General features: G+C 37.9%; 1 protein-coding gene across 12 annotated transcripts in view; it reads right to left on the bottom strand.

Annotated features, from left to right (window-relative positions):
- PRKG1 (protein kinase cGMP-dependent 1) overlaps positions 1-15115 on the bottom strand; it is an 885489-nt gene that overhangs the window by 96970 nt on the left and 773404 nt on the right. For all 12 annotated transcript variants that reach the window (XM_039547328.1, XM_039547329.1, XM_039547324.1 and 9 more), the window contains one exon: positions 7536-7610. In XM_039547328.1, the coding sequence (XP_039403262.1) occupies positions 7536-7610 (75 nt within the window). The remainder of the gene's footprint in view (positions 1-7535; positions 7611-15115) is intronic.

Here is a 15115-nt window from a genome sequence, read left to right as displayed (position 1 = left end):
TAATTGCCTTTTTTGGTTATGTGTTTCACTGAATGCAGCCATTGTTCTCCCTTCCCCTATGACTCCAGCAAGGCACTATAATGAAAATCTAATAAAATACCTTCTTTTTATCTTTCAAACACACAAAAACAAATGAGGAAGGTCTAATAAAAAACAAAAGGAAAGAAAAGATTGCAAAGGAAGGTAATAAATATAGATAATAAATAAATAATAAAACCAGCAGTGATTCTAAAAGCAATACTGAAGAAAAAAAGCAACACTTCTATCTTTTTAAAACAAGAAAAATTAGATGGATTTCAGGAGCCAGTGAGTTCCATATTAGAAAACTCACACAATGAGAGTGACTTCAGACAATGTGTGTGTGTGTGGGGGAATCCTTAAAAAGCAGATGGCAGTATACCTATACCTGTCAGTACTAGGAATAAGTTTCAATTCAGCTAAGCACACTCATAACTTTAAGCATATGAGTGGATTAAGTAATTACATGCTTTGCTGAAGTAGGGCCTTAAAAACCCATGGTGCTAAATTAATGACAACCAGCTACTCTATAGGCAGCCAATGAAAAGAATGCAGGACAGGCATAGTATGTTTGCTCAAGTCATAGAACCATATTTTAAATAGCAATGCCAGTATAAATATTATTATTATTATTAATAAAGCCTACGGAAAAGAGAAAATATATAACACCAGGGAGATAATTTAATTCTGACTAGTAAAATGTAAATATATCAGCAAAAATAATAATAAAAAAATCTCACTGAAACATAAGTCAATAAACTGGATGAAAAATGAGATTTTGCTAGGAGTGATGAAAGAGGCGTGGTGAAATGACAGTTACTCCATCAGTTAAAGAAAAACACTGATAGGTTTGGATGCAGCTCATTTAACCCCCTCTAGAAAAAAGGACAGTGACTATAACTAAAGATCTTAAAGCACAGCTAATATAAAGATGAGGGGAGCTATTAGTCAGGGCTGGATTAAGATATAGGACTCCCTGCCTTGGGCCGCAGTTCCTAGTATCAGGTAATGAGGGCAGAATCTGTTTTAATTTAAAAAAAGTAAACCCCCAGGGTTGTAAAAACCAAAAACTTTAAAAAGGAATCTGAGCATAGCCAAAACAACATCTGTCTGATTCTACAGATGGTCTGGAGCAATAGTTCTGAGAGACAGGTGAACTGCTGCACGTATCTCAAACGGGGTGTTAATTTCATGACACACTGCTGGGGCCCCCCATCAATACCACCCCAGCAGAGGTGGGCAGGAGGAGAAGCATGCAGGGCACTTGGCCCACTAAGCATGTATGCCCAGGTTGCTGGGGAAAGTACGGGTGGCACACACTTCTGCCAGCCTGACTATGTATGGGGAGAGGGGACTGCTCCTGTTGCTGCTTCTGGGTGACCCCATGCTGCTGACCCATCTTTCTAGCCTGGAATGTGTCACCCCTTGCCATTGCCACTCAAGGGAGGAACAAGGCCAAATTGCAGAGGGACTCAGCAATTGTGGTGTTCTTAGAGACCCAGATTGCCTTAATCTGGCCCTGATAGTGGTTAAAGTGGTGTAGAATGTGAAGAACCTCAGGAATCTATGGAACATGGAAAAACCCAGCAGAAGTGATGGGGAGAAAAGCATCAGACTCTCTCTAAGAGTATGTAAAATCCATAGAGTTCTAAGAACTCTGTCACCCCATATGATTTCAATAACTCCATTAGAAGCCACCTGTTTCCTATTGGATTTGTTAGAGCTTCAGCAGTGGCTCCACCTGGAATTAATTTAGGCTAACAGGTGCTTTTTTTTTAGGAATTTTCTTTATATACAATGAATAATAATTCAGTTTATTATGTAACATTTGCTGAACCGGATCCTGCCACTGGTATGCACTGTGGTTCTTCTGCGATTACTGTTATTCTTGGGAACATCAATCATGTTAAATATATGCTTCCCTTTGTGACCCAGGGACCACTTTGTGCCAACTGGCAGAACTCACAGAAGGTTCATAGGATTTTACAGGAATCCTCAGGGTCAGATATATATGTAATAGTTCACCAAAGGGTGACATGTGAGATCTCCACTGAGAGCCAGTAGCACACTAGTCATCATAATCATTCCTAAATGTAAGTATGGATAATATTTAAGAAGTTAATTTGTCTACACTGAAAATTAGGTTCTTAAGGTCTTGGAGTCAAGAAAGGAGGTGATGTCTTGGACATGTTCCTTTCAGGCAGGAGGTAACAGTCACCCACCTCGCTGTTTCATCATATGTTTGTTGTCTGCCACACCATGAAGACCTATTTTTATACCCAGCCAGGTGCTGGTCAAGAAATTGTAAAATGTACACGAAAGAGGAAAAATTTCAGGAAGAAACAAAAACAGGAGGGGGGGGGTATCCTGTTTATAAATGAAAACAAAGGATAGAACTTGTATAACTTGGAAGGCAAAGGAACACACTGGATCCTTCACCAGGGAAGCAAGCTGACATACTTGTCTCATGAAAAGAGGATCACAGCCAAGTTTGGTTAAAAAGTGCTGCAAGGATTTTGGATGAACCAAACTCTACAAGACATGAGAGTATCTAGGTAATTAAGTTTAGGCTCTAGAATGTGTTATAATTTTGTTTTCTATGTAACCATTTGTTCCCAATACTTTCATTACTTGAATCTGTATGCTTTGAAAATAAACTAATTAAACTTTATACATTAAATCACTGTAAACATCTCTAAGTGCTGTGTGTTAAGTGGAACAGTGATCGGAAGCAGAACTGGTAAACTGTACTGTTTCTTTGGAAGTAGTGAATCTGAATACTGTGAGTGTCCAGTGGACCAGAGGCTGGACACTCCAAGGAGACACTCAGAGGGCTTGAGGGTTTGAGTGTGCTTATGGTAAATAAAATGTGTTACTGTGTAACCAGCCTATCGGTAATACATCAGAAACAATATTTATAGTTTTCACATTTTCTATTCCTCTTGGCTTAATAAATATGTGTTAATGACATGAGGGCATAGTATGCATTGAAATAATAAAACACTGTGGTTAAAATATTAAAAACTGTTGGCGTTTTGAGCTGCTAAAATCCATCAAAATTATATAGCAAATAATGGCAGACATCAATATGATATGATGTTCAGTTGAATTGAAGTTGAGGATGGTCAAAACCTATTAGAATGAGGTCCTTACTATTTATAGTTTACAATGATGCTTGCTGAATTTCTGATCTTTTGGTGAACCATCTTTGATAGACCTGATGTAAGGTTGTGTAGTAAACTTTATTCATTCAAAGAACTGTTTATGATATACCATAAACAGTGGAAAATGTGATGCTTGCTACTAGTAAGAGACAAAATACTATTATGCAATTTTTAATTATTGCAAAGCACAGCACTTTGCTAAAGCACAATTGTGTCTCATGCTTTCTATGCCAAGCTCTTTCACCTAACAATCTTAAATTTTGAAAAGATAAATCCTTGAAGGGCAATTAGCTGAAGTTAATTAAGAACTGTTTGAAAAATAATCCAGGTTAAAGTTTCTGCCAAGTAGATTTTGTCCAAGAGGAATTTTATCTTGTCAGACATAGATATAACAACTGTTGAGTGATGAAGCAGGTTCCAAAATTTCTCTTTTTACTCATAGCTTTTCAGTCATTTCTACTGTTCTATTCATATGTTTTCCAGGCAATTGCTTTCAAGAAGTCAAGGAAATCCAAATGTGATATTTAACTAATAAAGGCCATATCTTTTGAAAGAACATTTCCTTTATAACCTTTGTAAAGGTAGACGGCACTGATGACTTCTGCTTTTTTAAAGTCAAAATGTCACTATGTGGGGGGCAATGGCATGATTGCTGACTCTGGCACCTTGGGATTGTATGCAAGGGCTAACCCCTGACTTGTAAAGCTGCAGGTAAGGACCTAGAAGGTGCCATAACAGCTTGTCCGCTCTTCTTACTGTGAAACTGTCCAACTAATTAAGGTCTCTCTAACATTAGGAATCTTCTGCCTCACCTTTCTCATTGTGTGAAATATTGGACACTAAAAAATAAACAAGGAAAAGCGCAAGATAGAAGTATAGCAGAATTTAAAGCTATCTACTGACATTCTAGCTTCTAAAAAAATGGGTTGCTCCACAAGAGGCCCAATTCTGCAGTGCTTTCTCAAGCAAAATATCTACTAAAGTCAATGGGAGTTTTACTAAGATTAGGGCTAAATAAGCCAAGTGATCATAAGGTCAATGAACATTGAAAATACTTTCTTGCATGATATTTATGTTGATGTGCATATTGATATAATTTAATCTGTTTAGATTTTAGACCACACCCACACACACCTACCTCACCTCAGTAGCTGAGGAGCATATACTGCATATCAAAAACATGGCTTAAAATGACATAAACCTGAGAGGATTTTCTCTGAAGTGATGAAGAGAGGGCATTACCTTTTTTCAGCTTATACTAGCTAATGAATTAGAAAGTGAAGGTCTTACAAGGGCTGTGTATGCAATAATGAAGTTATATTACTCAGCAAATCCCCACTTCTACTACCAAGTTTTCCCCCCAAATTATCCCCCTGGAAATCTAAATAGTAGCACTGACATGGCATATTTGTATCTCTCTCTCTCTCTCCAAAACAATGTTTAGTTGCCTGTGGTTAGTTTACTGGACTACATGTAACTTCATAAAATTGGTCTTTGTATAAGCTGCTACTGACCCTTAAAATAAAATTAGGAGGCCTGCCTAGTTATCTGCTGCAAAATCATCACTTCAAGTCTGATTCAGCATTTCTTCTGTACCCCCGATTCCCATTGAAAGCAATGAGAGTTTTATTTATTTAAGGAATCCAGGATGAAGTCCTATATATTTTGTTAAGGGGCCATAATTCTGCACAATGAGGAGAAAAGTAACTTGGTAGAGAGGTGCAATAGGTTAAAAAAGGTGTTCGGAGTGATAAACTGAAAATGTCTCTTTTTTCTATTGGTACACTCCAGCATTACCAAAATTAATGCAAGACACTGAAAATGGGATACAGACTTCTTATATGATAGAAGAATTTTGCGTTTAAATTCTTCTAAAACTAATATTTAGTTTCTTTCCATTTCTCTCTACAATAAAACCATACATTCTTCATACAGAATCCCTTAAGGCCCCAAAGACTAATGCGAAACCACTATGTATATTTTAGTAGTAACCTTTAATTTAGGCCAACAGAACTGAAAGGCTAGGATAGTCACATTTTTCAACTGTTTGATTCTGAGAAGAACCCTAATATCTAATCATTTCCCTTCCTTAATGAGGTAATGGTAAAGAGATCTGCAAAAAAGAAAACATCAGATTTTTATACAATAGCTTCAGTTTCTCTTTAAATTATTCTTGACTTAGAGCCATTTGTGTTTCAAGTCAATATTAACCTTTATCTGAGCAAATCTTGATTTTATTCATTTATTCTGAAGTGTTAAGAAGGATATTCCAGGCTTACCAGACCAGCTAAAGGTTTAGGGTGAAATCCACAAAGCTAATTAGGTGCCTAAGTCCCCTACTGTAAGCCACACAACTCCTGCTGAACTCTGTAGGTGCCTAAACTCATTTGGTGCCTAAGGTTTTTCCTCTGGGCATATGCATTGCTGCCTAATTCTAGGTATCTGGTCACCTATCTCCTGCTAAGCCCCAGAATGATTCATGAACCAGGAAGACAGTCGTTCATTTACCTAACTTGCTCCAGGAGCTGAATCTGGTTAGCAGGGCAAGTGGGGCAATTTGCCCCAGGCCCCCATGAGAATATAGTATTCTATAGTATTGCAACTTTTTTTATGGAAGGGGCCCCCGAAATTGCTTTGCCCCAGGCCCCCTGAATCCTCTGGGCGGCCCTGCTGGGTAGCGCCCATTGGGCACACCAACTGGTGGACTGGGCCCTATTCAAAGGCTGTCTAGAAGAGGAGTAGGAGGTGATGGTGGTGCTGCCACCCACCTTATAACCTTTAGACTAGTGGTTAGAGTGCTCACCTGGGATGTGTGAAACTTGGTGGGTGTCCTAACAAGGGGACTACAGAGTCATTCCCACTCTATCTCCCCAATCACTCTTTACTGATTTAACCATGCTTCAACAGGAGAGACTGAGGGAGCCCCAGATCAGAACATCCCATAGTTCAGTAGTCAAAGCACTCTCTTGAGAAGTTGGACTTCCCTGTTCAAATCTTTCCCCTTCTCTGCCAGGAAAGGGGGAATTGAATGCAGGGCCGGCTTTATTAACTGCAGTGCCAGATTCGAATACCCGGCAGCGAACCGGGGCTTCGGTGGCACGGGGTCCGCTCCGGGTCTTCTGTGGCACTGAAGGACCCCCCGCCGCCGAAATGCCGACGAAGACCCTGGAGCGGACCGCTGCTGGGTGAGTAAAGAAAATTTTTTTAAAAGGTGCCTAAGGCGTGGGGCCCAATTCCTGGGAATTGAGGGAATTGGCCTAAAGCCGGCCCTGATTGAATGTGGGTATCACATATCCCAGGTGAGTATTTTAACTACTGGACCAAAAGTTATAAAGTTGGACACAACCGCCACCTCCTCCTCTATGCTGACACCTAAATTATTCTTGCAAGAAACTATGTAGGCACCTAAGCCAGGAAAGAAATTCCTGTTCGTGGGTCTGTAGCAGAGCTAGGTGTCTCACTGTAGCCTGGACTTAGAAGCCTATCTCCAAGAAAGGGCCACTCTTTAGCACATTGTCATCTTCCATTGGCTAGTGTAGGCAGGGAGCCACCTAGCATGCTGGCTTTTGTGGATCACATTCAAAGGTGCCTTTCTCTCCCCATTAGGGAGAGCCTCACTAGGCTTTGTGAATCAGACCTGTTCCTATGAATTTTCTAAGCACCTAAGGTGCTCATGGAGTATCTAAGTACCTTCATGGATTCCATCCCTCGAATCTAAACATATAGAAGTCTGTCTATTAAGCACAGGATGTTGACCAAGTGGGAATTGTTGCAGCTCTTGTTTCTATTTGTTAGCACCTTTATTATTTAAAACATTTTAAAATGATTAAAAACTAGTCTTAAGTTCTAGAAGGAATACTTTAAGGCAGTATTTTGGATTGAAACATTATTCCATAATAAAGTAACTCTATCATTAAAAAACTACTCTATTTTCTCCTCTTCAACCTTTTTTTTTTTTTTAACAGAACATATTTTATTTCCTAAGGTTTCAAAAACTCAGGACTGTTTGAAAATAGCCCAAAATATATCAATAATTTCTATTGCAGTAATATCTTTGTTATTTTGAGTTTTTTTTATCAGTTTAGAATTTACATACATTATTTCCTACCTTAAAATATTTCATGACAACTATTTGCCAACCACTTTTAAAATTAAACTCTTTAGATTAATAAAGCATTATACTATATTTCTTTTATTTCCTATCAGACATTTCACTTCCTATGTTACAGTATTATGTGATAAAAAGTGTATGTTTTAAAAAATTTCTTGATTTGATTTCAATTAAAAACACGGGGTGCAGGCAATACATTGAGATTAATTGGTTAAAGCCAAAAATCATTAGTTGTCACTTACTTTGCTTTTGCTTCTGCATCTTCATAGGCCTTGTTGGAAACATCATCCAGACCTCCAATCAAATGTTTGAAAGAGCTGTAAGAATAAAGTGACATTTCTAAGATATATGACTTTTCTAATATGGAATTAAAACAACAAAATCATGTTTATTCAACAGCATGTCATCTTGACCTTGATCTATCAAGGACAGATGTGATCAGCAGAAGCTGGGAAAGGACACAAAGAGAAAGGAGTAGAGAACTAATATTCTCACCTCACATTTCATTTTCAAAACATTTTCATATATGTTTAATAAATTAAAAGTGAGGCCCAATCTTATTCCTCAAGCTATTATAGGGAATGATCAAAATTGAACTCAGCGGCAAAACTCCCACTGACTGCAGTGGTGCAGGGACAGGCCTCAACAGCAAAGTTCCCCAGGAAGAATGAAACTGTCACCCTTGATGGTGAATCCCAGAATGGCACAGAGCATGGCTTTCTCAGCAACCGCTCCAAGGCTTTGAATGACCAAATTTCACAGCCTTCTAAGTGAAGTAGAAGATTCATTTATTTGTCTTATCTTTCTCACAATTGCCAGGAAAACAGTAATGAAGAATGTAGGTGGTGGAAGAAGAGGAAAAAGAGAAGACAGGAATGAAAGGACAGACAGAAAAGAAGGTAGGGTGACCAGATAGCAAATGTGAAAAATAGGGACAAGGGATGGGGGGTAATAGGAGCCCATATAAAAAAAGCCCCAAATATCGGGACTGTCCCTATAAAATCGAGACATCTGGTCACCCTAAGAGAAGGATAAGAGAGAGAATAAAAGAATCTCCCCCTCATACCCACAATAGTCCCAATTGCCTTAGGGAAGCAGGGAGGGAAAATATAATTATTTTGGTTAAGATCGCTTTACAAAACACTCAGGGTGAAATCCTGGCTCCACTGAAGTCAATGAATTTTTTTCCATTTACTTTAGTGGGGCCAGGAGTTCTCTCTCGGATTCTGTGGTGATGAATGATATATAAACACCTATACATGATAAGACAAGACAGATTTATCAAAGTGTCTGACAGTTTAAGTTCTGCTGTCTTCTGTAAATATTCAGAGTGGCTTCAGCACACCTATACCATTTTATTCTGTTTCAAGTCCTACTAGACATTCAGGCAGATGCTGAGTGTAGCTTCAGCTCCAGCCTGTATAGTGGCCGGAAGACAGACATTTCAAATGAAGATTTTACTTTTTATGGACAGTTCATATACATCAGGCTTATCTGTGGCCCAGAAGTAAACATATTTCATTCCAAATTAATTGGCAAACAGCAAAAGCAAGGATGTGTTGCAAACCCAGCCCTTGTGATCATATACTCAATACCGAGACTCTAGGGCTAGAAAGACGGAGCTAGCTGGCACACTCACTTTTTCTAATATATTTTAAAAGTTTCTTCAATCCAGTGAACCTTCAAGAGACCAGATGACTCTGAGACCAGATAAAATGACTTTTATAAATGGGAGGATGGGGGGGAGCGTACATCTTAACTTTCTGGAAACCAGAAATGCCTTAGCTCATTTATTGGTCTGTCAAAATGAGGAAGTGCTGCCATCCTAGGGGATAGGCTTACAGACTTGCTGATTTGGGTGTTTGCCCTGGTAAAACAGTTCCACTGCATAATAGTCTAAAACAAAATATATCTCCAAGGGACAAGAAACTTCTCTATTATTATTATTTATTATTATTCGTGCCTAGAAGCTTCAACCAAGATCACAGTCCTTTTCCCCTAGGCACTGCACATAGTAAGAGACAGTCCCTGCCTAAGGAAATTACAAAAAGAGTGGGAGAAAGTACAATTGTCCCCATTCTACATATGGGGAACTGAGGCACAGAGAGACACTATGATCACACAGCAAGCATTGGGTAAAGATGAGAATTGAATCCAGATCTCCTAAGTGCCATGTAAGTGCCTTACCCATGAAAAATGGGAACTTAAGAAAGTGGTTTGCTGAATAGGTTTGGATTTAAGCACATGCTATGCTTAATTACATGCTGGGAAGAGGATATTCTTTCATGCTAATCAATAAAAAGAAATAACTGACTAGAGTTTGCTCTTTGCAGATCTAGTAGTTTGAAAACCTACCAAAAAAAAGTCCAATATAAAGTGATTTTGGCCATATTTTGCTCATAATTTCTATAAAATGTTAGGCAAAAAGGTCATAATAATGAGGGCTATTTATACCTGCGTATGTAGTGCTAATTACCATCAGCTTTCATTTAGGTATGGCCTTTTATGTAATAATAATCATGATTATGACTGAAATATCACACAAACATACACACAACACAACTCTTTAGTTTTGACACTTTGTTGATGTCAGAATTTTTGAAATTACATGACATACACCACCATTTACACACAGCTTGGTAAAAGCAATAGGAAACACATTAACAAAAAACTGAAATGAAAGACTATCTTTGAGCTTCGATGAAAATTATGTCCTTTTAAGAATTTTGCCATGGTAGGGCTATAATTGTAGCCATAAGATGTGTTTGTGATTAAGGAGCTGATTACTCAGTAGTGTTTCGAAAATATATATAAATTTGTACCATGATTTAGACACATCCAGGGTTGTCTTTGGCAAAGAAACCTGGCCATGTGCATAGCTGCAAACTCTGATCTAGGTAACAGTGAAATCAAAATATATACACAAAATATGTTCATTGACAAACATTTTATTAAACCTTCAGGCTCTAAATCTCGATCTCATGGGTGATTTGTACAGTACATTCACTTCTATAAAGATTTGGATGTAAGGTTAGTCAAAGGACAAAAAGCTAAAGCTACAGTGAGCAAAACTCATCCATAATCTAACCCTGTGGCATACACAGAGGCAACTCCTGACCCATCGGCATTACTGCTAGTGAAACGTACCAATCAGCCAGATGTCTCTGGAAGAATACCTTTCACAGCTTAGCATCTGTGTCTTGTGAGTTCCAACTATATTTTATTTGGAGTTATGAGCACTGGCCAAATCCGTGAAAGAAGATGACAAGGAGAAAGAAGAGATGAGTTTATGTATATTACTGTTTGCTTGTACCACCTACAAATATGTAAGTAAGAAGGAGCAAGAAGGAGGTGCTGTTGTAATGTCCCTGGTATTCTGTAAAGCCCCATATATTTTGTAATGCCCCTGGTATTTTGCCAACTGCCAGAGGCTTAAAATAATAGCCTAGATATTCTTGAACGTAGTTATGAAAATTATTTTTACAATGTTTATGAATGTGTTCCCACAGTGAAACAGCATGTAATAGAATAATAAGAAAATTTAAAAGTATTACAAAAAATTAGTCTATTATTAATATTCTATTTAATATTCAAACAATGCATGCTTAGGACACAGCTGGATTCTAAGGTCCAAATGAATAATTTCTTTTTCTTCCATTCCATCACTGCATCAAACTGCTTGTGACCCCAGGATTTCAGCAGTGCACCAGGATTCTTATAGCATTTTCCATCTTCTCCTTTTAGCCAATTGTCTCCATGAACAAATCTCACCCCAGCCTCAGGTTTCCTGAAAGCTGTGAGAGGAATGGGCTTGAAAGGGCCTTGTGGAATATCATTACTTATTAATAAAACAAACTTCAAAAGAATGTTTAATCCTAAACCACAGCCTGTATAAGATCAATGGTGCTAGGATAGTACCAAATCTGTTTTACTTTCTATCAGGCTTCAGCTGTGAGTCAAACAACTCATCATATAGAGAAATGATACAGCCACCCTTGCTGAAATACACAAATTCACAGCCATCCCATCACAAGTTAAAACAAGGGCTTTGGGGTAAGGAGAAATCTGTAAAAACAAAAACACAATACCACCTCCCCATTCCTCTAAGCATTTACATGCAGAAAGCAGCACATTTGGGCTCAGTTGCTGCATTGCTAAAATTGCTGTGGAGGGGACAGCATCGTCATCATGTGCTTCTGAATGCACTGTGTCTCAGCTGGGAAGTGTGAATGTGCCACTAAGTGGGGCCAGATCTGCAGGCTGGCAGAAAGGGAAGGTCATAAGCTCACCCTCTTGTAGGATATGTAGCACCAACCTCTCATTCCCAAAGCAGGGGCACAAATGTGGCAGTATGCTTTCTGTACCCTCTCCCTCCTCTCAGACAATGGCATTTTCTTTTTTTCTTTTTGTAACATATTCTGTACTCCCACTGCTGATGATATTTGTGTTTGAATATGAACTTTCAATCCAGGACACAGCAGTAGAAACAGGAGAGACATATAAATGTGTTTATGATATCAAAGTTTCAACAAAAATGATTGAGATAATTCAAATGACCTTATAGTAGAATCTACTAAAGAAAAAGATGGCAAGTGTAGGAGACACATCCTGCTTAAATACAAATATGTCATGATACTGTATCTAAGTGTGTTAGGAAATCAAGGAAAATAGATTTATGCTTAAATTTGATATCATATGTTTGAGAGTTCTCATTATCACAATCTTCTTTTTGAAGAAAACAGTGCATAACTCAAAATTTCAGTAATAGTGGCTCTCTTTGCCTAGAAGTTCAACTTCGTTCTTAAGATATTTTGTTCTTTGATTTTCACAGGTGTGTGTATGGATTTGATTGTGATGGGAGTTCCAATATTTGAGCTGCTGAGTTATTAAAATTCCAAAAGAAAGGGAATACTATTAGCTCAAAACAGAGTCATCTGACAAGTCTTTGCCAGGACTCCTCCTTTCTACTTAGAGTTTGTCTTCATGCAGCCAATCCTTTTGGTCAGTCTTCCTGGTTCTGGTCATCCCATCCACAAGGAGGCTCATCCAGGCAGCAAGCTGTCTCAGACTCTTGGCCGAGAACTCTGCTCTCCTTCCTGGTCAGCCTTAAATTGAGTGGGGCTTCCTTTATATAATTCCCCTTTGCACACCTGATATCTGCTACAGGTGTAGCAGAGTGAATCCAGTTGGGTCCATTGGCCTTCATTAATCCCTTCCTTGCCAGAGCGGTAGCCTGTATGCCCCATCACAATCAGGGTCTAACTGGTAACAGCCTTTGAACTATTTAAGGTGTGTTTTGTTAAGACATTTTGCTGCAACTAGCATAAGTAATTGAAGAAGACAGTGAAGAGAAACTGAAAAATTTAACTATTCTCTTTGCTTCTTCAGATTCAGAAGAGTAAAATCAATAGCTTAACATATACGTCAGCAGCTAAAGTATGTGAGCTAATAGCTTTTATTGGACCAACTTCTGTTGGTGAGAGAGAGAGCAAAAGTTGGTCCAATAAGAGATATTACCTCACCACCTTGTCTCTCTAATATCTCGGGACTGACATGGCTACAACTACACTGCATATGTGTCACAACTGCTCTGTTATACTAGTCACTTTGTACCAGATTTGTAAAGATATTTGGGCACATAAAGATCAGGTAGGTGACTAGTGGGATTTTCAAAAGTTCCTTGGAGCCTAACCCCCATTGCTTTTGAAATTCCCACTAGGCACTTATCTGAATCTTTAAGCACCCAAATACCTTTACAAATCTGGCCCTCAGTCAGTCAAATGATTAAGCCTGCCAGTCATTTGGTTAAAGGGCTGACAACAAGGATGAAGCATTTGACTAAATGCTTAACATTGCTCAATGAATTAACCAACAAAAGGAATAATGGTATTATACTTTATTGCATGCTGTCAAATGCAAGGGAGCATCTATCATTCTGTAACTGCAACTGCCATGTAGCATTGCATCATGAACAGGCTACTTTAGGAGTAGCTGTGGCTCACATTTTATTGGCTGTCATATTACAGCTTTGAATCATTTACACCTGTTGATTTTGCACTTCTTTTACCCTGAACATTTATATTTAGTTCATCTTGGGACACCAGAAAAACATCATTACAAGTGTAAATGCAAATGTCATAAAAATGGCAAATATAAATAAAAGATGGGTTTCATCAGAGCTTTCAAGCCCCTACATGCAGAAGAAACCTGAGACTCATGCCCATCGCTATAAATATTTTTTGCTCAGCTTTTGGGGGCAAATGCCAAAATTCCCGTGCAGTATACCTGATGGGCAATATATTTGGCCAAATTTGGGTGGATATTTACAAGGATACCAAAAGACATTTTTCTGATTACAGTGTAACCCCTCTGCCAAATTTCTAGTCCCTGCTCCAAAGCAAGGAAGTGCTAGAGCTTCTCAATAAATCTCATAAGAATTCAACACTGGCAAAACAATATATTTTTCCATTACTTCTTTCTGGAGATGGCTAATCATTGTTGCTGGAACTTTCCATTACAATTCAGTCTGAGGCAGACACATGCATGAAAAATTTCAGCCCAAATGGCTAAAGTTTAGCAAAGTAATAAGCTACTGAAAAGAGGGTCTTCTAATGGAAATTGTCTGGCAACTTAATTCTAGGCATCGCTGCCAGCTCTGTCCATAATAGAGGGCACAGTATCAGTCACTATAGGTGAAGTGGAGTCCCAATTTCCACTGACACCTCCCTTCCTGTTGCTCACATTTTCAAACAAAATTCCTTTCAGGCTTAATGTTTTAATGTTTAGTTCAGCCCAAAGGTAAATATTCTTGGAAAGTCTGAACAAAACTGGTGCCTGAGTTCAGAGTTACTTGAATGTGAACTCAGTAATTCCACAGTATTTATTAACAATTATCAGACTGCAGCACCTGAAATAGCCAAATAATGTCCTGTTCTATAGGTATAGATAAATGCAGGGTTACCATATACACCACAGTATAGTAGTAGTTAGTAAATGTTGACTTTTTAAATGGCAACCGCTGTATTTTCTAATTAGAAATTCTGCATGTGGATAACGAAAAAATGACTGAAATTAGAAAAAATGCAAATTTAGAACAACACTGGTGACTTTGGAAGCAGAGGCAATAATATAGATATAATATAGATATTATAACAATATAATATAGACAACTATAATCCAGGGAAAAATGAAATATATGATGTATCTTCTAAAATTAAAATGCAGTCTGAATAATATATAAGATGAGAGAAAATCCTCTAGGTATTAATGTAAACAGTTAACCAGGGCTTTAAATATGTACTTTATACACTTCAAAATAGATTTTTCACTGTACTAAAATAAGCTTCTCCACTTACCATTGCATATATAAAATAATCAATTAAAAGCTGATAACAGCTATACTGACAACAAAATCAGACTCTCTAGGGCCACAGAACAGTTGTGCTTGCCTTGAGCTATAAATAGCATTATGCAACTACTCTTCTCTTAATTGCAGAACATTGCTAGGAATCTCCGGTATACACTGTGGATTAACTACTGTCTTAGAAGTTTAAATTTAATTTTTTGATTTCTTACTAGTTCAGGAATATTTTTAATAGTGAAATGAAAACATATTAGACTGGAAAATGACCAACTGGTAATATAACCAATTAGGATTAATTTTTGAATGACTATATTTATTAATTGTACTTATGATTAAACTGCAAAACAAACAAAATATCTGTACAGAATTGTTCAGATAAAATGTGATAGTTGTTCCATAGTTTTCTTAATGAATATTTGCTAAAATTATTGGGCTAAGTAATTTCCCTTTATCCCCAGG

Source organism: Mauremys reevesii, linkage group 7 (assembly GCF_016161935.1).
Source record: "Mauremys reevesii isolate NIE-2019 linkage group 7, ASM1616193v1, whole genome shotgun sequence".
In the NCBI taxonomy this organism is placed as follows: domain Eukaryota; kingdom Metazoa; phylum Chordata; order Testudines; family Geoemydidae; genus Mauremys; species Mauremys reevesii.
Note: the sequence above shows the minus strand (reverse complement) of the source record. Positions and strands in the feature narration are given on the sequence as shown.